The sequence below is a fragment of the Marmota monax genome, unplaced genomic scaffold, assembly GCF_021218885.2.
Source record: "Marmota monax isolate L192 unplaced genomic scaffold, Marmota_monax_Labrador192_F-V1.1 WCK01_AAM20220418_F8-fsc00128, whole genome shotgun sequence".
NCBI classification, from domain to species: Eukaryota; Metazoa; Chordata; class Mammalia; order Rodentia; family Sciuridae; genus Marmota; species Marmota monax.
Window position 1 is genome coordinate 4850949 of NW_026693452.1, and position 20247 is coordinate 4871195.

Here is a 20247-nt window from a genome sequence, read left to right on the forward strand (position 1 = left end):
TTTCTTTAAATACAGAATATATTAGTACATTAGTCAAACATAACAACAAGGAGTAACAGACACTATAGATGTGAACCTTGCTTTAAATAAAGCTCAGGTACAAAACTTGATTTATATAAGCAATAAATTAATGGTGGTGATTTTCAAACAAAAAAACCCATAAGACTGAAATTTCTATAGTAATAGGTTCTTGTATAAAATATAACACTGATTATATTTCAAAACATATGTCTCTGAGGTAGAATAAACAAATACACCAAGACAGACTTTTTAAGGGGAATTTCAACTTTTACTTTGTAATTATTATTATTTTTCGGTGGCATTGGGGATCAAACCCAGGGGCATTTTACTACTGAGCTATCTCCAACCCTTATTTTGGGGGGGTGGTACCAGGGATTGAGCTCAGGGGCACTCGACCACTGAGCCACATTCCCAGCCTATTCTGTATTTTATATTTAGAGACAGGGTCTCACTGAGTTGCTTGGCACCATGCTATTGCTGAGGCTGCCTTTGAACTCACCACCCTCCTGTCTTAGCCTCCCGAGCTGCTAGGATTACAGGTGTGCATCACTGCGCTCGGATCTTTTTTTATTTTTTGCGACAGGGTCTAAGAAGCTGAGGTTGGCCTCAAACTTGTGATACTCTTCCCTCCGCCTTCCAAGTTGCTGGAATTACAGGACTGTACCACCACACCCAGCAATCTTTTGTAATTTAAAATTTTATATTAGCATTAACTTTACTTTGTGACACTCAATGACAAAAAAGACATGTTTTATAAGGCAGGTGAGTAATACGTTCTTATTTCTTTTATCCATTAGCATGCTCCTATTTGTGAAAATTAGGTACCTGCATGCTTTTCTACTTATCTTTTCAAATGTGTGAGAGAGTGGAGAAAATTATTCTTAACATGCTTTCCACCTTTGGATTTAAACTCCTAAATTTCTGAGGGACAAATACCATTATGTAATTAAGACAAAATTTTCCATATCCATTGTCTAAATAGACCATTATTTTCTAGTTTATTAATCACATGCTATGATTCTATTAGTCAATCAATATTGGTATGTTTGATTATTTTAGCCTCCCTGAAAACACATCTCAGAAAGAACAGAAGTTGAAATAAAGGCTTCTTCCCAGTCTCTGATGAGCACTGGGTTCTTCCAATAGGAGTCAAATGGTGAAGTATCCACCCTATTATATTATTCAAAAGAAATATTTCAAAATCCAGGGACTTGGATAGTAAAAACCACATCACCTTTACTCTTCCCAGACTGCATTTTCCTGCTTGGATATAACACAAAGAACAATCTCATGGTTCAAAGACTTACCTTCTGTCTGACAAAGTTTTTCTATTTTAGAGTACCCCAGGACAAGGGGATCTTTGCGGTAATTGCTTTTTACTTTAGCCTAATGTTCAAAGCACAACTTAACTTTCATTTTTAAATATGAAATATAAAGGTTTTATAAGTATTTTGCTAACATTCTTAAGAATTATAAACCAAAGCTCTTTAAGGAAATGTAGTTATTTAGCAAAGGAGCCCATGTTTGGGTGATTCTGAATGGTTGTTACTCTTTGAACAAGTCAAAAGTGTATCAGTTCAAGTCACTCTTATAGGAGTAACTTCAAAGATAGCACCTGTTGGTGGTCTGTTCTGAGAGACTTACTACTTTGTAAAACTCAAATGCTATGGGCCATTCCAAGACATGAGCAGAGTTTATAATATTCATTAAGTCAAAATTGCAAAGTTGTCCACTGTGCAGAATGGTCAATTTATAAAATATGGTAGAGTGAGCTTTAAAAAAAATGTTGACCAAATATTCTTAAGAAAAATGGTAATATATTTTAAGAGCTCTCATTTTAATGGATATCCATCATTACTTAGCAAATGTCTAAATTTATTAGTATTAGCGAAACTTAAACATTTGTAATCCTGTAAAGACCCGTGTTTCTTTGACAAAGTCTTCCTTTCAGTTCTTTCTGAATGGTGTCTTAAAGAGTACTGAGCTACATCTTTAGCTCTGATACTTAAGAAACACATTATTATATCCTTTAGTAGCTTTACAAAATGATTGATGGCACAAACTTCTCCATCAAAGAGATGCTCATTTAAATCTACAAAAAGATAAGTATGCCCAGAAAGCTCATGTAATATTTTCTCCTGAAGATACAATTCCCTGTGTTTAGGAACTAGTTCAAAAACTACCATTCTTGAATGGGTTCTTAGAACTTGTTCACAAATATTTATTATCTGACATAGACTTTCTGAAGGAAAATGCAAACCATTCTTCTTTTTAACACATAACAGTGAACCAATTTTAGAGGCTTTAAGATCCGATGCATACAGTGCACTGATACAGTCTTCACAAGTTAAAATAGCTGATAACCTAGTTGCAATATAACCAGCATAACAGGTAAGACTTCGCTTTTGATCTGACAGGTCTAGTAATGCCTCACTTAGTGAACAATTAGACCAGTCTAGACAAATATCTTCTTTGTGAAAAAGCGACTTCATAACCCTGACACCATACTGACGTTGAACTGTCCAGAGGGCCAAATCTTTTCTTCGAGCAACTGAAATGTCAAAGATGCTTACTTCACTTAGAAAAACTTCATCTTGAAATCTGTATCTGGTCTCTAAATTATGGTAAGCTTTCTGGAATGCCATGCAGGTAAAGCTGGAGCTGGGTACTAATACCTGCCTAAGCATCTTTAGAAATAATTCCAGATGGTCTTGACTGAATTTGTAAGTCAGGAGATAAGGGAAAGGCATAACTTTTGGGAAAACATAATTTTGGTAGAGCCATTTTAAGCTCTCAGCATTAAGCAAAAATCCCAGGAACCCTAATTTCCGCTTACCTTTAAGGATCTGATTATTGCTAGTGTCAGATAATGTAAGAAAAATAGTCTTGGCTTCAATTAATACATGATTTATTTTACTAAAAGTTTCAGGTAACAGAGGTCCTTTAAGACCCTTTCCATAACAGTTTCTGCTATTAAAAACGTCAAACAGGTTGTTAATTAAACGTAAAAAATGGATAGTACCAATACAGTTTTGAAAAGGAGGAAGGCCCACTGACAGCAAATATTCTAATGCGCTGGCTACACTCTCACTAAAGAGTTGAGCAGCACAATTCATTTTCAATACATGATTTTTCAAATTTGCATGTTTTCTTGGGATTCCCTTCATATATGATAATTCCTGTTCTCCTAGAGCTACTAATTCCACAAGGTGCTGCCAATGTGCTGTACCATTAATAAATTGAATGCTTTGAAAATTCTGAAATGCATTTCTTATTAATCTCAGCAAGTGGCAAGAATCAAAGAAGTATGCAATCTGTTGACTAGAAGATGAAGGATGCTGAAATGTACACTTCATGTTGTCTCCATCAATATGTATCCCCAATGCTTTTGCCATTTGAACACTGTGAGCTGTAGCATCAGACGTAACAGCCAGAACTGTGATCCCTATGTCACTCAGTTTGCCAATAGTCAGACGAAGCAGCTGAGCTTGCAAGTATCCAGATGTTCTGTTTACAAAAAAGTAACCAAGAGGGGTTCTCCAATGACCAAAAATACCCACTGCCATTAACAAAATGGTTTCTGAGGCAAGTGGTGTTTCATCAGCATCAAGTTTCCCAAGACCAAAGTCCATAAACCCTTGCAAACTGTTACTGCTGGGATCCCACTGAAGTTGTTCCTTGAGAGAGATACCTTTTATTATCAGTGAACAGTACTGATATAGCTGGTCTCCATTCTCTACTCTTTGTTGAAGAAAAGAAAAAATATTGCTGTTGAAACCTGGACTGGGTTTGCATCTGGATAACCACCTAGAAAATATAAAATTAAAACACAAACTTAAATAAGGAAATAAAAAGAAAAAAAGGAACAAGACTTAAATGGTACTAAATGTAACCTCAAATCCCTGTAGAAATAAAACTCAAGTATCCAAATTATACATTTCAAGAATATATTTATAGATACAATGAAATAATAAAGAAACACAAACTAGGATCTTAATATGCAAACACACAACATTATTTTTCTCATTTCTTCCCTTTTTTTTTTTTTTGGTACTGGGGATTAAACCCAGGGTTGCTTAACTGCTGAGCCATATTCCTCAGTCTTTTTTATTTTTATTTTGAGAGAGGATCTAACTAAGTTTCTTAGGGCCTCTATAAGTTGCTGAGATTAACTTTGAACTTGCAATCCTCTTGCCTCAGCCATCTAAGTCACTGGGATTAAAAGTATGTACCACCATGCCTGGCTCATTTATTCTTTAAATAGTACACATATCAATTATCTAGCATGTTCTGATCAATCTTTTTACAATATGGATAGTAAACCAGTCTTGTCTGTACATTTACTGAAAGAAGAAACTGAAGAAAGGGGAGGAACCTTTGAGTACATCTAGTACATCTACCTCATTTTACAGATTAGGAATCTGGGAAAAGGGAGTGGTTGAGCAACTTTGCCTGTATTGTGCTATTAGTTATGGACAAATTTGAAACCCAACTTTCCTGATACCAGACCTTCGGTGCTTTGCTCACTCCTTGCAGCCTCAAAATTACACTGTAAGAAGCTTTAAGGTATCTGCATGTGTTGGTTCTTATACAACGTACCTGCATTAATACCTTAGGAGCTGTTTCATAGTACCCCTGAGCTTCCCAGCTGCTAATCAGTCCTTCCTATTATTGTTAGTGTCCATCTTCAGAATTCTTCTTTCTTATAATTTACTATAATTTGTTTCCCAGAAAGAAAGCAGCCATATTTATTTCCCTTGTGATTTTTCCTTTGACTCATGTGCAATTTTATTTTATTTTGGGGGTTCTGGAATTGAAGCCAAGGGTGCTCTGCAACTGAGCTACATACCCAGTTCTTTCTTATTTTTTATTTTGAGATAGGGTCTCACTAAGTTGCCCAGATTGACCTAGAACTTGCAGTCCCATCTCAGTCAAGACAGGGCTTTCCAAATAGTTTAGATGCAACCTAGAAGTTTTGTAAATAAAACTCCTACCATGGACTTTCACATACAAAGAAATACAACCTATACTCTAATGGCACTTATGATATAATAAATTGATTTCAGGCACAGATGGTTTTGAGATAGATACAGTTATAGGATGCAAAAGACATTTTGATAACTATTTAGGAGACAAAAGTATATATCAGTTGTTAATATTTTAAAATACAACAGAAATAGTAACACAGTGAAAAAACAGAGGAATGCTACAGCCCATTAGTATGTTGGAAACCCTTCACAGGTATGTCATCAAGTTTTAACTGTTTAAAATTAATTTATTTTACATTAGTATTCTCAAATGAACATCAAGATGTAAATGTGCTGCATATGCAAGAGTATGCATTGAAACTACTTCATGTCTCTCTGTAAAAGTTTTATTTTAAATGGGATTAAAAAAAATGCCTTGTTCAGTTGGGCTTATTTTCTAAATGAAAATCTAAATAGTATCTTAATGTCCACAGGTACTAGAATAGTGTCTTGAAGAAAGATAAGTAGACTGGATTTATTTTGTGAAGGTACATCTAAGAGTTAAACCAAGAGTGTAAGTTACAGCAGCATAGGAGGCAACTGATTTTTCTCAAACTTTCTTCTCTCCCAAAATTGGAGGAAAAAAATTCTGAACATAAAAAGTTACATTCTTCTTTTCCTTCTTTTAAAAAAATTATTATTTAAAAAAAGTGTAAAAAAATTTTTTAAAAATCGGTTAATATTTCAGGGAGTCTAGGAAACTAGATATGTATGCATACCTAGATGTAGTTTTCAAAAATTGTACTGGGTTTATTTATTTATTTTTTTCATTTAATGTTGGGAGTCATTTTTCCATGTCTTTAAATATTAGCCTACAGTCACGTGATTAAGAATATTAACTAAACCATGTTAAAAAACATTTAGGTTGTTTTAATTTTTTAGACAATATAAATAGTGCAATTACATATTAAGCACACTTGTTTATGTCATTTGTGTAATTTGTAGGAATAGGATGCAAAGATAATTTATGCATGAATTGGGATAAATTAACTCAACTTTAATAGGAAATTAAAATCAAATTTTGGATCTCAAGTGCACATAATTGGGTGTGTACATTTGAAACTATCCTCCAGAAAGTTCCCACCAATTTTAATTTACATTCTCATCAACATACTTTTAATTAACTAATATCTAGAAGCTTTGTTATGGAATGATTATAGAAAGCTGGGTGGCTTAAGACTACTTGGGGAAAAAAGGAGTCCTAGAACTCTGTAATACTATCTATTTTTCTGTAAGACTATAAGCTCTTTCCACCATTTTGTTTATTTTTGAGACTCACTGCATCCAATCTATATGAGAAGTTAATTTGTTAAGTGAATATGAACAAAGAAAATTAGAAACAGAGGAATATAACTAAGGAACAAGTGTTCGATCACTGTGTAACTATGACCAAAATCACACTAAGTGTATCATTATTATAACAAGGAAATCTAAGGACATAATGACATAATTTCAAAGAATTTATGAAAGTAAGCTACCTTAAAGACCCAAAGCCCTGGAATTAGAAAAATTACTGTTCTGAGAAGGCTGTGGACATAAATAATTCAAAGAGAATTAAAAAAAGGGTCCAACATCAGCACAGAAAAAAATTAATAAGAGCTATGTTTGATGAAGGTAAGCATTAGAGAAAGACAGATGACAATCAGAAATCAATGAGAGGTACCTACCTAACCAAACCAAGATTTTAAAAAATTTAAGGCTGGCTTGGTTTGTCCTCATCTAACATTAACCATCTATTTGTTTTTTTCCATCCAAAAAAACCTAGTTTTGAAAACACTTCTGGTGCCACATTTTCCAAGTAACTTGTTTTTTTCTGGCCTCTAAGATGACTGTGAACATTTCCTCTTCTCGTTCCAAATTTCTAATACCTCCTTCCTCATCTCTCCACTAATAGCTTTATTTCATGCAGAAAATAGAAGCAATCTGAACAAAATTCATTTCTTACCACCAAATCTATCACCTTATTTTATCTGTCTCTGCCTCTCTTCTTAATCTAATGGATGAACGGTTCCTGTCCTAGCTAAGGTTACTTATTTCCAAAATGGTATTGGATGTTAGCCTCCTGAAATTATCCTTTCTTTTATGAATCACCAATTATCTTTACTCTATCATTCCTATGAACATACAAACATGCTAGAACATCTGCCAAATCAACACCCTTCCTTCTACCAAAGATGTATTTTCCTGCTCTCCTTCATAGCAAAACTCCTATAATTTACACACACACACATATTTTTAATTTGTGTGTGTGTGTGTGTGTGTGTGTTTGGGGGGAGGGGGTCTTCTTTATTTCCAGACTTTTGTGAGCCCACTCAAGCCAGTTTCACCTTTCCACCACTCCACTGCAACTGCTTTTGTCAAGATCATCAATGACTTCTAGCTTGCAAAACCCAAGAGTCAATTCTCTGTCCTCATCTTACCTGATCTGATCTCCCAGCAGCATTTGACATAGTGGACTACTCCCTCCTTGAAATACTTTCTACACTTGGCTTCCAGGCCATCACAACCTCCTGGTTTTCCTCCTGCCTCACTGGCCGCTCCTGATCAATAAATATTTATTGAATAAATATTAAATATAATGGTTATAAAGATCTATTACTTAAAGCACAACTGTCTTAAAATATATTTTTTTAAATGGAATTGTAATAAAAAACAAATGTTTGACCTTCCAGATTTTCTACGATAAAATCTAGGTATCATTAATATATAAAAATATTATATGGCCATTAAAGCAAAATTTTATCAAGAAATAGATTGGAGAAAAAAAAAAGTCTAGGCTGGGGGTGTAGCTCAGTGGTAGAGCACCTACCTGTCTTGGCTCAATCCCCAGCATAGCACAACGTAAGTCTGGGAGGCTATTTACCAAACTGTTAAGAGTAGTTACCTTATGAGATTAGGGAAGGAGAAAGATTATACATGTTTTTCATTTTCTAGTATTTAAATACTTACTTACTGTTTGAATGTTTAATAACAAGCATGCATTACTATAACCCTAAACAATGTAATTTAGTTACAGCCAAAGTATCCAAAGAAATAAGTAATGGCATTAGTGGAATTATAAATAAAAATGTGCCAGGTTACAACAAAGACTACAAATACCAAACTCCCACGAAGAAAGAAAAGCATGAAATAGAACTACTAGGAAAGATTTAATCTAGCTAGGAATTGGTATAGAACTATAGGGAAGGAAGAAAAACATAGAAAATAAAGATGAGAAGTCATGTGAAAGGTCTTACACAGACCATCATGAAAAACCAGTAAGGAATGCTTTAGGTAAAATTAATATGGGAGAGGACTGAACTTAAAAAGGTACAAGACAAGAAATATAAACAAAATGTCTATAAATATGTCTGCTAAGTGATTGACATTTGTAAATAGGTATAACACCAAGCCTATATGATAACCTCACACTAGGAACAGAGTTAGTTTTATTACACAAGTATTCACCTCAATGTATGAAATAGCAATTACAACCAAAAAGTCAAAATAATATGAATGTCCAATGGTTAGAAAAGGGTTAAATAGGGTAGGACCAACTAATATTATCAGCTATTAAAATTTACCTATGAAGAGTTCAAAATAACAGATAAAAGGCATAAATAATAAAGTGATACAGAAATTTATGTAGAAAAGATCATAACTATGTAAAACCTAGTAAATCTATGCACATAAAAAAGACTATAGGAAATACTCTAATGATAATTGTATATGCTGTGTAGAAAAAAAGTATTCATTTTTTTTCTTCCTTTTCTCTCATTTCCTATTTTTTAAATTTTTTTTTTTTTTTTTTTTTGGTATATAGGAGAATCCCCCTTCATTTCTTAAAAAAGGAAGTCTGTTAAACTAGTGATGAAAAAGAGCCAAGATTGAATATTAAATTTGTAAGACATTACTAGAAAATCATTATTATTCACTTCACACTGACAATTATAAATGTATCTATATATTCTGAGCAGAAAACCTGAGAAGATACTTACTAAAATCTGGTCCCTGAACAACCTGCAGTGACAACAACAGCAGTGCTTACAGAAAATGCAGATTTTTTGGTGCTTTGCCTTTAATAAATAGTATTAATCAGAACTGTGAAAGATTTTCCAAAATAGTGAGATATTAGAACTACTAAAGTGTACTAGAAATTTCAATATTTCAAGATTCAAATTTTACCACCCAGAGTGTCTCTAACATTTGAGACGCAAAATCCTTTGTCAGCCTATGTGTCCTCATCTTGTGGGTGAAAACATTGCTGCTGTGATAATATGCAAATACTACCTAGAAGTTTTTAAACAGAAAATGGAGTAATTAATGGGGGTATGGATACTAATAGCCTTAATGTACAAAATTCATAAAAGAACAAATTTATTTGTTTCATTTAACATCCAAAAATTAATTACTTACGTTCTGAGGATAGAAGAATGAGGCAGTTTAAGAATCTTTCTTACATAATCATAGACTTTGCTACTACACAAATAGAGTGTACACGCAAACTGTTTCATTTCGGTGGAGTACTCAGCTGTTTCTCGCCAGTTATACATCTCCCAATTAAAATCTGTTAAAATAACATTTATTTTTATATAAAAAATGGCATAATAAATTTTCAGATCACAGCATTTGGATACAAAATGACTGGACATGAAAATTCAAATAAAAATAATCACATTTAAACTGAGTTTGTTCACAAGTTAATATCCGCTCAGGGCACCCTAACCAATTTACCATGCTCATCTCCATCATTCAATAGAAAGAGGGAAGAAAACAGTTTCAATTTAAATCATGTTTTACTATTCATTGGCAGCCAGATAAGAAATTTTTAGAGGAAGAGGGAAGAAAATGAAATACTATATTTCACAAGTATGCCATATGTTCTAATCTTGTACCAAAGACAGTGTAGTAATAAATGATTTTTAAGTAATAACAGCACATTTTTTTGAAGCTTCACATAATGGTAATATCCCACTTTTTTGCAAAAAAAATTTGGGATAAAAATCTGTAATGAGCCAGGCATGGTGGGGCATAAGTTCAATGTCAGCCCTCAGCAATTTAAAGAAGCCCTAAGTACCTTATAGAGACTCAAATTAAAAATAAAAAGGGCTGGGAATGTAGCACAGTGGTAAAGCACACTTGAGTTCAATTCCCAGTATAAAACAAACAAACAAACAGAAAAACAACATAATACCTGCTACCATTATGAAGTGAAATATGGTAACTGGATCAAATTAAACCTCTAGAGTATAAGAACATTTTTGTTTTGTTTTTACCTGGTTACTATTTATCTGAGAGTGAAAATTAAATGAAGAGAACATTTCTAGGGATACAGTATTATTCAGATTGAAAAGATCATCTTGCCTAACAGTGAAAGAGAAAAGGAAAACAAAAATCTTCTGTTCCTGTGGAGATTCCAATTCTTACTTCAGTTCCCCTCTCTTGGGGAAACATAGAATATTCTCCCCTATTTTTCTAGAAATAGGAATTATTCTTTCACCAGAATATAAATCTAAAATCTCTGCTACTTTCAAAGAATAAGTTGGCAAATCTTATTTTACCCCTCTTCCTGGTTCACATAGAGGACTAAGTAGTCTTTCCATGGATTTACATATCTATAGAATATTTTAGGGAAAAAAACTGGGAGACTCATATAATTTCCAAGCTCAAAGACACTTTTGCAAATTATCTAGGTCAACTCTATTGCAACAGGACTTTGGTAATAAATTATGTAGCAATTAAAACTGTTTAGAAACCAGGGGCAGTGGCACATGCCTGTAATCCCAGTGACTTGGAAGGCAGAGGCAGGAGCATCACAAGTCCCCGGCCAGTCTCAGCAACTTAGGGAGACCCTCAGCAATTCAGGAAGACCCTGTCTCAAATTTAAAAATAAAAAAAAAAAAAAAAGAACTGGGGATGTAGTTCAGTGCCCCTGCATTTAATCCCCATTACAACAAATAAACAAACAAAAAACCTATTTATAAAGAATCTGCAGTAGCATAGGTCAAAGCTATTTCAAATAAAGTACAGAAAGTTGTATAAAACCATATGATTTCATTTCTCAGTAGTAGTATTATGCATTATTTTATCATTTAAATACTTCTCTGCTTTTCCTATAATAAATGCTATTTTTATAACTGGAAGAAATATAAAAGGACTTCAAGATTACTTTTCATTCTTCTTGTTTAAACTACTAGGATTTTTTTTTACTTCCCAGTAGAAAGCATGTTTTCATAAGTAATGGCAAATTAAATATTTAATGGTATTCAGAAAAAAAGTTATTTCGTAAATATTACAGGAACTGGGGGAGATACCTGAAAATTGTGCTCTTAGGAGACACTCTGTTTCTTCAGAAAGTAGTCTTTCTTCTACAAGTGAATCAATTAACTGTAGGCCCTTTCTTTTCTTGATTATCCTGTAGTTTTTTACAGAGATAAGTCTTCTTTTAGACACTTGTAACATTTGTTGCACCTCAGCCAGTTTCTCAGCACCTCCTGTCCAGGGCCTCCTTAAACTATAGTTATGGTCCTCACTAGCAACTTCTTGAGAATTGTCTGGAAGTGGTTGTTTTAGGATTTTCTGTCTTGCTTTATCTTTAAGGTGAACACCCTGAGGAATCTATGACAGAAATATAAAAGTACAGTTATTTTAGAAATTATCAAGCATGAGATTATCTGTAAAAATAGCACTGAACACAAAACATGCACCTGGTTGCTGTGGAGAGTTAGATGTGAAGGAAAGAGTCATAAACTCTGAATTTTTAAAATGTATAGTATACAGAACAATGCACAAGGTTGTGGTTTGTTTATTCTTTGCACCTATATAGAAGTATTAATGTGATGCTGAAGTTTCTGAAGTAAGTAACTATAGAAAGGTGGTAGTAATTTGGGAAGGCTTCCTGGAAGTGAGTTTTGAATAGTTCTTTGAAGGAACAATAATATGGATTAAGGGAGGGGACAGGAAGTTATTTGTGCAAAAAAGAAGGCATGGAGGGAACAGAGGCTTTGGAATCAGGACTGACCTTTGAATCCCAGTTCCCTTACTCATTAGCTGTCATTTAAACTCCACAATCCCTGTGTCCTCATGTGTGAAATGTGGATAAAACAGGGTTGTCTTGAGGATACAATAATAAATTTGCATAAATCTCCTGTTCTAATGCCGGGCCATCAGTGGTCTCAATAAATAGTAATAATTATTGATTTCACACAAAATTATGAAAGCAGATGTCAGTTTATCAAATTCGAAGTAAGAAGTATATGTGGTTTGAAAGAATTCAGGGCAGGCAGAAATACATAGATTAATTAACAGGAAGCTTATGGAACATATGAATTTGACATCAACTACTTGGGGAATGAGATAAACAACACTGAAAGAAGGAGACTCCAATGCGTTAAGAGGAAGATAAAACTAATGACACAATAGAAGTCAAGAGCTAGGCGAGGTGGTACATGCCTGTAATCCCAGCAGCATAAGAGGCTGAGGCAGGAGGAACTCGAGTTCAAAGCCAGAGTCAGCAATAGCAAGGCTCTAAACAACTCAGTGAGACCCTGTCTCTAAATAAAGTCCAAAATAGGGCTGGGGATGTGGCTCAGTGGCCGAATGCCCCTGAGTTCAATCCCTGGTACCCCCACCACCACCACAAAAAAAAGTCCATGGCCAAAACAAAAACAAAACTAATGTCAGAATAGAAGTTAAGAGCCAGGAACGGTGGAGCACACCGGTAATCCCAGAAGCTCAGGAAGCTGAAACAGGAGAATCTCAAGTGCAAAGCCAGCCTCAGCAACCCCGAGTCACAAAGCAACTGGTGAGACCCTGTCTCTAAATAACAATGAAATAGGGCTGGGGAAGTGGCTCTATGCCCCTGAGTTCAGTCCTCAGTAACCCCCCAACCAAAAAAATAAAAGATAGAAGAGACTATCACAGATTATGCAAAAAGTGAAAATCATGTTGAAAGGTTACAGTTAAAGGGTAAAAAGTTAAAAACAATAAAAGGAAACAAAAATGTAATGTCAATATGGATGACTCATTCACAGAAACTCTCTCATTTTCTATACATTTCTTCCTTGTATCAATGCTATTAATTAGGTATATGTTTGATCAAGATCAATAACATTATTAGGAAGAGCCAATAATGAGCTCTTATTCAACAAAAGCCTGACTTTTAAGACTGCTTATACCTACTAGTTGATTTTTGTGATTAAACTTTTTCAAAAGCTCCAAAGCAGAATGCTATTATTACATATAGACTAAAAACAACGAAAAGAAAATTAATTTTCAAAGCATTTAAAATCCATTACAGGGGCTGGGGATGTGGCTCAAGCGGTAGCGTGCTCGCCTGGCATGCGTGCGACCCGGGTTCGATCCTCAGCACCACATACAAACAAAGATGTTGTGCCTGCCAAAAAACTAAGAAATAAATGTTAAAAAATTCTCTCTCTCTCTTTAAAAAAAAAAAAAAAATAAATAAATAAATAAATAAATAAAATCCATTACAGGATTTAATACTTGGGATGTTCTCATCTCTGCAAATTCTAGCTGAAATGTGAACTGCCTTGATTTTTTTCAAGGCTCTGTAAAATTTAGCTTTGTTTGCAACTGGATTTAAGTACCTTGTATAGAGAAACAGAAGGCACAGCTCCTTTTTTCAGCTTTCTTCTTATGCCATAGGACTCAAAATCACTTTCTTGAAAATGTTTAGAACATAGTATAGCACCTGGTCCTGGAATCCAAATCTTTTTGCTTCTGGGGTCCACACGATTAACAGCTCTGATCCATTTTGAGCGTTGTATGGTATCAGTTGGAAATCTATAGCAATCATATTAAAGTGCCATTAACATGAAGATACTATAGTAATACTACAGTAGTATTTTTATATAAACCCATTTCTTAACTGCTGTCTATAAATATAACATCCAGTCAAGTAAGTTTAATTTATTTGATTTGTTTTGAAAGCTCTTTGATTTCTTTTTAGGAATTCAGAAGTTCAACAACTAAGTACTTATATACTAAAATTGGAACGATACAGAGAAGATTAGCATGGCCCCTGCGCAAGGATGACACGCAAATTCGTGAAGCGTTCCATATTTTTACCTGGTCAAACAACAATTAGCAGAAGGACATATACAACCTTCTGTATCTCCCCATAATACTCCCATTTTTGTCATCAAAAAGAAATCTGGTAAATGGAGATTATTGCAAGATTTAAGAGCCATTAATAATGAGATGGTTATTATGGGACCTGCTCAATCAGGGATTCCTCAGTTGTCTGCTTTGCCAAAAACCTGGTATGTTTTAGTTATAGATATTAAAGATTGTTTTTTTTCAATTCCAATTCATCCTGAGGATAGTCCACGTTTTGCATTTACTATCCCTGCACTGAATCATGAAGGTCCTGATCAGAGATATGAATGGAAAGTACTCCCTCAAGGGATGGCTAACAGCCCAACTATGTGTCAAATTTATGTTAACAAAGTAATCCAGCCACTTAGAAATCAAAATCCTGAACTACAAATATTTCACTATATGGATGATGTATTATTAGCACACAAAGATAAAAACACATTGCTAGAATGTTATGCCACACTTACAAACTTATTAAAAAATTATAATCTAGAGATAGCAATAGATAAAGTACAATTAAATTTTCCAATTAATTATTTAGGAGTTCTATTATCCTCAACCATGGTCCGTCCACCAAAAATTCAAATACGAGTAGATCAACTCAAATCACTTAATGACTTTCAAAAGTTATTAGGAGACATAAATTGGATAAGGCCTTATTTAGGTATACCAACAGGAGAGTTGGGACCTTTATTTGATATCCTAAAAGGTCCATCAGATCCAAATTCACCCCGAATGTTAACGCCTGAAGCAAGAAAGGCATTAAAAATCATTGAAACATATATGGAAAATATGCATTTGGATAGAATTGATATAAGTTTGCCTTTATTATTTATTGTACTACCAACAAAAAATATTCCTACAGGAGTATTTTGGCAAGAAGGTCCATTATTATGGATACATTTATCTTATTCTCCTAACACTATTCTTACTAGGTATCCTGAGGCTGTAGGACAATTAATACTCAAAGGAATAAAAGCAGCAAAGGGAGTGTTTGGAATTTCTCCCAATAAAATTATTACTCCATATACTATGAATCAAATTGATGAGTTAGCTAATGAGTTAAATACTTGGGCAATAATCATGTGCAAATCTAATGTTTCATTTGATAACCACTTACCATCTAATCCTTTATTGTCTTTTTGGTCATTGCATCCTGTAATTTTTCCAAAAATGACAAGAAAAACACCTATCATGAATGCTCCAAATATATTCACTGATGGGTCAAATAATGGTACAGCAGCAGTAGTTACCCCTGATCAAACTTTTACATTTTTAGTACCCAAACAATCAGCTCAAAAGGTAGAGCTTAATGCAGTTTTACAAGCTTTTGTGATGTTTAAAGATTCTGTATTTAATTTATTTTCTGATAGTCAGTATGTAGTTAATGCTATAGTATCTCTTGAAGATGCTGGTAGGATTTCCCCTTCTTCTACTGTTTTCTCTTTGCTTTCCACTATACAAAGTCTAATCTGGGACAGAAAAGATCCATTCTTTATAGGACATATCAGGGCACATACAGGATTGCCTGGAGCCCTTAGTTTGGGCAATGATTTAGCAGATAAAACTACACATGACATACATATTTTCTCTACACTAGAAGAAGCTATAAATTTTCATAAAAAGTTCCATGTCAATGCTAATACTTTACAAAAGCACTTTAAAATAACTAAGGAACAAGCTAGACAAATAATAAAACAATGTCAAAATTGTGTGACCTTTTTACCACAAGTTAATCTTGGAGTCAATCCTAAAGGATTGATACCTAACCATATTTGGCAGATGGACGTCACACACTTGCCAGAATTTGGAAAATTAAAATATTTGCATGTTACAGTTGATACTTCTTCTGGATTTTTGATGGGCTCCCTTCATGCCGGAGAAAAAACTAAAGATGTTATAGCTCATTGCTTACAAAATTTTGCCACTGTGGGTGTTCCAAAACAGTTAAAAACAGATAATGCCCCTGGTTATACTTCTACCTCTTTTAAACAATTTTGCTCAACATTTGGCATTACTCATATAACAGGAATCCCATACAATCCACAGGGACAAGGCATAGTTGAAAGAGCTCATCAAACTATTAAAATGTACTTATTAAAGCAAAAAGAAGGAATTGGGAAGGGGTATATATTCCCCAAAGATAAACTTAAAATAACCCTTTTTACTCTAAACTTTTTAAATTTGGATTCATCAGGACTTAGTGCTGCGGAAAGGCATATGTGTCCAAAAAATGTACATAAGCCCAAGGTACTTTGGAAGGATATTCTAACAGGACAATGGAAAGGTCCTGACCCAGTAATTGTCTGGAGTCGGGGGTCTGTTTGTGTGTTTCCACAGGGAGAACAGCAGCCGATTTGGATTCCAGAGAGATTAACCAAGGTCCTGACCCAGTGATTGTCTGGAGTCGGGGGTCTGTTTATGTGTTTCCACAGGGAGAACAGCAGCCGATTTGGATTCCAGAAAGATTAACTAAAGCGATTTCTACAGACCAAAAAGAAGATGATTTGGCTCAAATCCATAACAACTGATATCCAAAACTCCAGTTTGGCTATTCTTACATCTGCAACAGAACCAGGATGCTTTTTTCAATATCTATTTTATTATTGCCCTTTGCCATATCATGAAGTTCTATTTTGTTTTTTGAGCTCATACAGACCTAGGTTAATGTTTTGCTGATCAGTTCTATTTTTTGACTATAGAGTTTTTAAACATTGCAATGGAGATTTCACCTGTAAAAAGTTATAAGGCCTTTACTATAATGTTATGTGTTGTATGTATTATATTATGTGTGCACACTTGTGTTTTGTGTTATATGTTTGAATGTACGTATGTCCATATATCATATATGATGAGCGCTCATGATAAAATGGATCCAAATATTTTTTTTTTCACGTGATTTATATGGTTTAATTTAAATTGGGTAAACAACTGTTGAGGATTGTTTTAATATGTAAACAAAAAAGAAGGTTAACAGATCTGTTTGTTTACTTTCACCTTTCCTTTTCATTATATTTAATAATTCTCTTAAAGACAATGTAAATTGTTAAGAAAATTGTTTTCTTTTAGTGCCTTCTGTAATGTTACATAATTTTTTCTTTAGCCATTATTGCCAGAATTCCTATCTTCATCCCAGTGCCGGTGAAGACAATGTAAATTGTTAAGAAAATTGTTTTCTTTTAGTGCCTTCTGTAGTGTTACATAATTTTTTCTTTAGCCATTATTGCCAGAATTCCTATCTTCATCCCAGTGCCGGTGAAGACAATGTAAATTGTTAAGAAAATTGTTTTCTTTTAGTGCCTTCTGTAGTGTTACATAATTTTTTCTTTAGCCATTATTGCCAGAATTCCTATCTTCATCCCAGTGCCGGTGAAGACAATGTAAATTGTTAAGAAAATTGTTTTCTTTTAGTGCCTTCTGGAATGTTACATAATTTTTTCTTTAGCCATTATTGCCAGAATTCCTATTTTCATCCCAGTGCTGGTGAAGTCAAAGATAAAACCAATCTACAGCTTCTACAATAGCCATCACTGAACTGCTTGCAGAACTTGCCTGGACACATTGTGAGCTCACCTGTATGCATTGTGAACTATCTGTTGGTGCAGCGACTTATGGTAGTGTTGGGGTATTTTTGCTGATGATGTCACCGGTGGTACAATTTTTCAAAGGAGCCCTCAATTGGCTTAATGTCATGGCATTTTGCATCCTCCTCTACTAGTGATGGTCTAAAATTTGGGGGCCAACAGAGGTGAGGCAAAGAACCTCACCCCCCCACAGGTGCAAAGGCCTATCCACAAGTATGGCTGTATGCTGGACCGGTAGTCAGTGACGGGTATGATCCAATTGCAGTGGTACCAACCTAAGACAGGAGGCTGACGCCTAGAGGTCAGTTCATCCGATGACGGGTAAGGACCATATGTTGAATTGGACTGCCTAACAGGCACGGTCCCTAAGCCACATGCTTGTTGTTTAAACAGAGAGGGGGAGATGTTGAGAGCCACAGCCTGAGGGGCCCCAGCAAACTTCCAGCTGCCAGCAAACTTCCAGCTGCCGGCTGATGATTGGCTCACAGCAGCCCCAGCAACATCTAGCTGATTGGCTCCTCGGCCCCAGCAACATCTAGCTGATTGGCTCCTCTGCAGTGATGCTCATTGGACTGTTTCCCTGCCCTTTCAGACCACGGAGCTGCTCATTGGGGGACTTTTTTGGCTCCGCCCACGTGACCCAGCCAATCGGCCTCAAGAGCAGGAGGATTGTGGGAGGTGGGGAGAAGCTTGTGTGGGAGAGAGAGGCTTGTGGAAAGCCGGTGGTGGCAGTTGAGGCTCTGAGGGTTTTTCCTGAGAGACTATTTTGTTTGTCGTGAGTGGTTCTAAAAATAAAGTTAGTTTCTTTTGACAAGTGGCTCCTGATTGTGCCCAGCCAGACTGCGGCAAATGAGGACAGTTTCTTCTACTTTAAAGAGAATCTATTGTCTTTAAATGGTTAAATAATACATATGGGTGATGACTTTAAATCATGTTCACAAATTCTTTGGCACTCCTCCCTGCCGCAGTCTGGCTGGGCACAATTCAGGAGTCACTTGTCAAAAGAAACTAACTTTATTTTTAGAACCACACACGCCAAACAAAACAGCTCCTCAGGAAAAACCCTCAGAGCTCAACTGCCAACACCGGCTTCCCCCAAGCCTCTCAACCTCCCCCACTCCTCCTGCTCTTCAGGCCCATTGGCTGGGTTGTGTGGGCGGAGCCAAAAAAGTCCCCCAATGAGCAGCTCCATGGTCTGAAAGGGCAGGGAAACAGCCCAATGAGCATCACCGCAGAGGAGCCAATCAGCTAGAAGTTGCTGGGGCCACTGTGAGCCAATCATCAGCTGGCAGTCTGAAAGTTTGCTTGGGCCCCCCCCTCTGTTTAAACAACAAGCATGTGGCTTAGGGACCGTGCCTGCCTTAGGTTGTCCAATAGTACATATGGTCCTTACCCGTTATCAGATGAGCTGACCTCAAGGCGTCAGTCTTAGGTTGGTACCATTGCAATTGGATCTTACCCGTCACTGACTACCGGTCCAGTATACAGCCTCACCTGTAGATAGGTCTTTGTATCAGCGGGGGGCAGGGGTGAGGTTCTTTGCCTCACCTCTGTTGGTCCCCAAATTTTAGCTGAACGACCATGACAAGCAGAAGGGAGGAAGATACACCAAGCCAATTGACGGTTCCTTTCAATTCTAATTCTATCTTCTAATTCTCCTCTCCTTGAGTAAGACCAGGAAATACTTTAGCAAAGAATTTTGCTAAAGCAGAAGTGACAGTGAGAAATCAGACACCAGATTATGAAAGGCATAGAAGCTTCCTTCTTTCAACTGAATGCTTTTGCCCTGGGGAAATTATCTGTAGCTTTATAAGCGGTCCTGTGGAGTGGATTTCTTGGGGAGAAATTTAGGCCTCCTGCCAAAGGCCATGGAAATTAGCCTTTTTGAAAACAGATCCTTCAGCCCTAGTCAGGACTTCAGGTAACTGCAATCTTATGAGATACCATCAAATTCATCAAATCCAGCTAATCCACTCCTCAATTTCTAACTCTTAAAAATGTGTGAGATCATGTTTCCACTGAATTTTGATGTCATTTCCATGAAGCAGTGGAAAAAGTACATTCCTTGTCCTGCTTCCCACATTTTTTTTAAGGTACCCCTTTTCCCCCTAGCCTTGAACACATATTAAAAAAAAAATGTGTGTGTGTATGTATTTATGTGTATGTATGTGTGTGTGTGTGTGTATATATATATATATATATATATATTTATATTTTAAATATATATATATTTATATTTTAAATATATATATTCTTGCATTTCTCTTATTTTTTTTAAATTCCAGCCAAATTAATGTTTGGAAACTTTTGAAATTCACATAAAGAAAATCACAAACTAGCCCAGTGCAGTGGTTTATGCCTGTAATCCTAGCTACTCAGGAGGCTGAGGCAGGAGGACTGCAAGTTAAAAGCCAGCCTGTTCAATTTAGCAAGATCTTGCCCGAAAAATTTTTAAAATAAATAAATAAATAAATAAAAAGTGCTCAATGGCAGAATGCTGGCTTCAATTCCCAGCA

General features: G+C 35.5%; 1 protein-coding gene and 1 non-coding gene across 6 annotated transcripts in view; one reads left to right on the plus strand and one right to left on the minus strand.

Annotated features, from left to right (window-relative positions):
- Window positions 1-20247, minus strand: part of Thap9 (THAP domain containing 9) — a 22707-nt gene continuing 2460 nt past the window's right edge. Inside the window, exons 2-6 of one of the 5 annotated variants that reach the window (XM_058583441.1) lie at window positions 13637-13832; window positions 11342-11645; window positions 9444-9594; window positions 7469-7588; window positions 3691-3828 (exon numbers count right to left, since the gene is read on the minus strand). In XM_058583441.1, coding sequence (XP_058439424.1) covers window positions 7576-7588; window positions 9444-9594; window positions 11342-11645; window positions 13637-13832 — 664 coding nt within the window. In that variant the 3' untranslated portion in view covers window positions 3691-3828; window positions 7469-7575. Of the gene's footprint in view, window positions 3829-7468; window positions 7589-9443; window positions 9595-11341; window positions 11646-13636; window positions 13833-20247 lie in introns of those variants that run through there. The other 4 variants (XM_046457631.2, XM_058583439.1, XM_058583442.1 and 1 more) reach the window with 4 other exon arrangements.
- Window positions 14007-14115, plus strand: LOC124101620 (U6 spliceosomal RNA). The gene has a single exon (XR_006854670.1). It is a non-coding gene; the product is annotated as a U6 spliceosomal RNA (small nuclear RNA).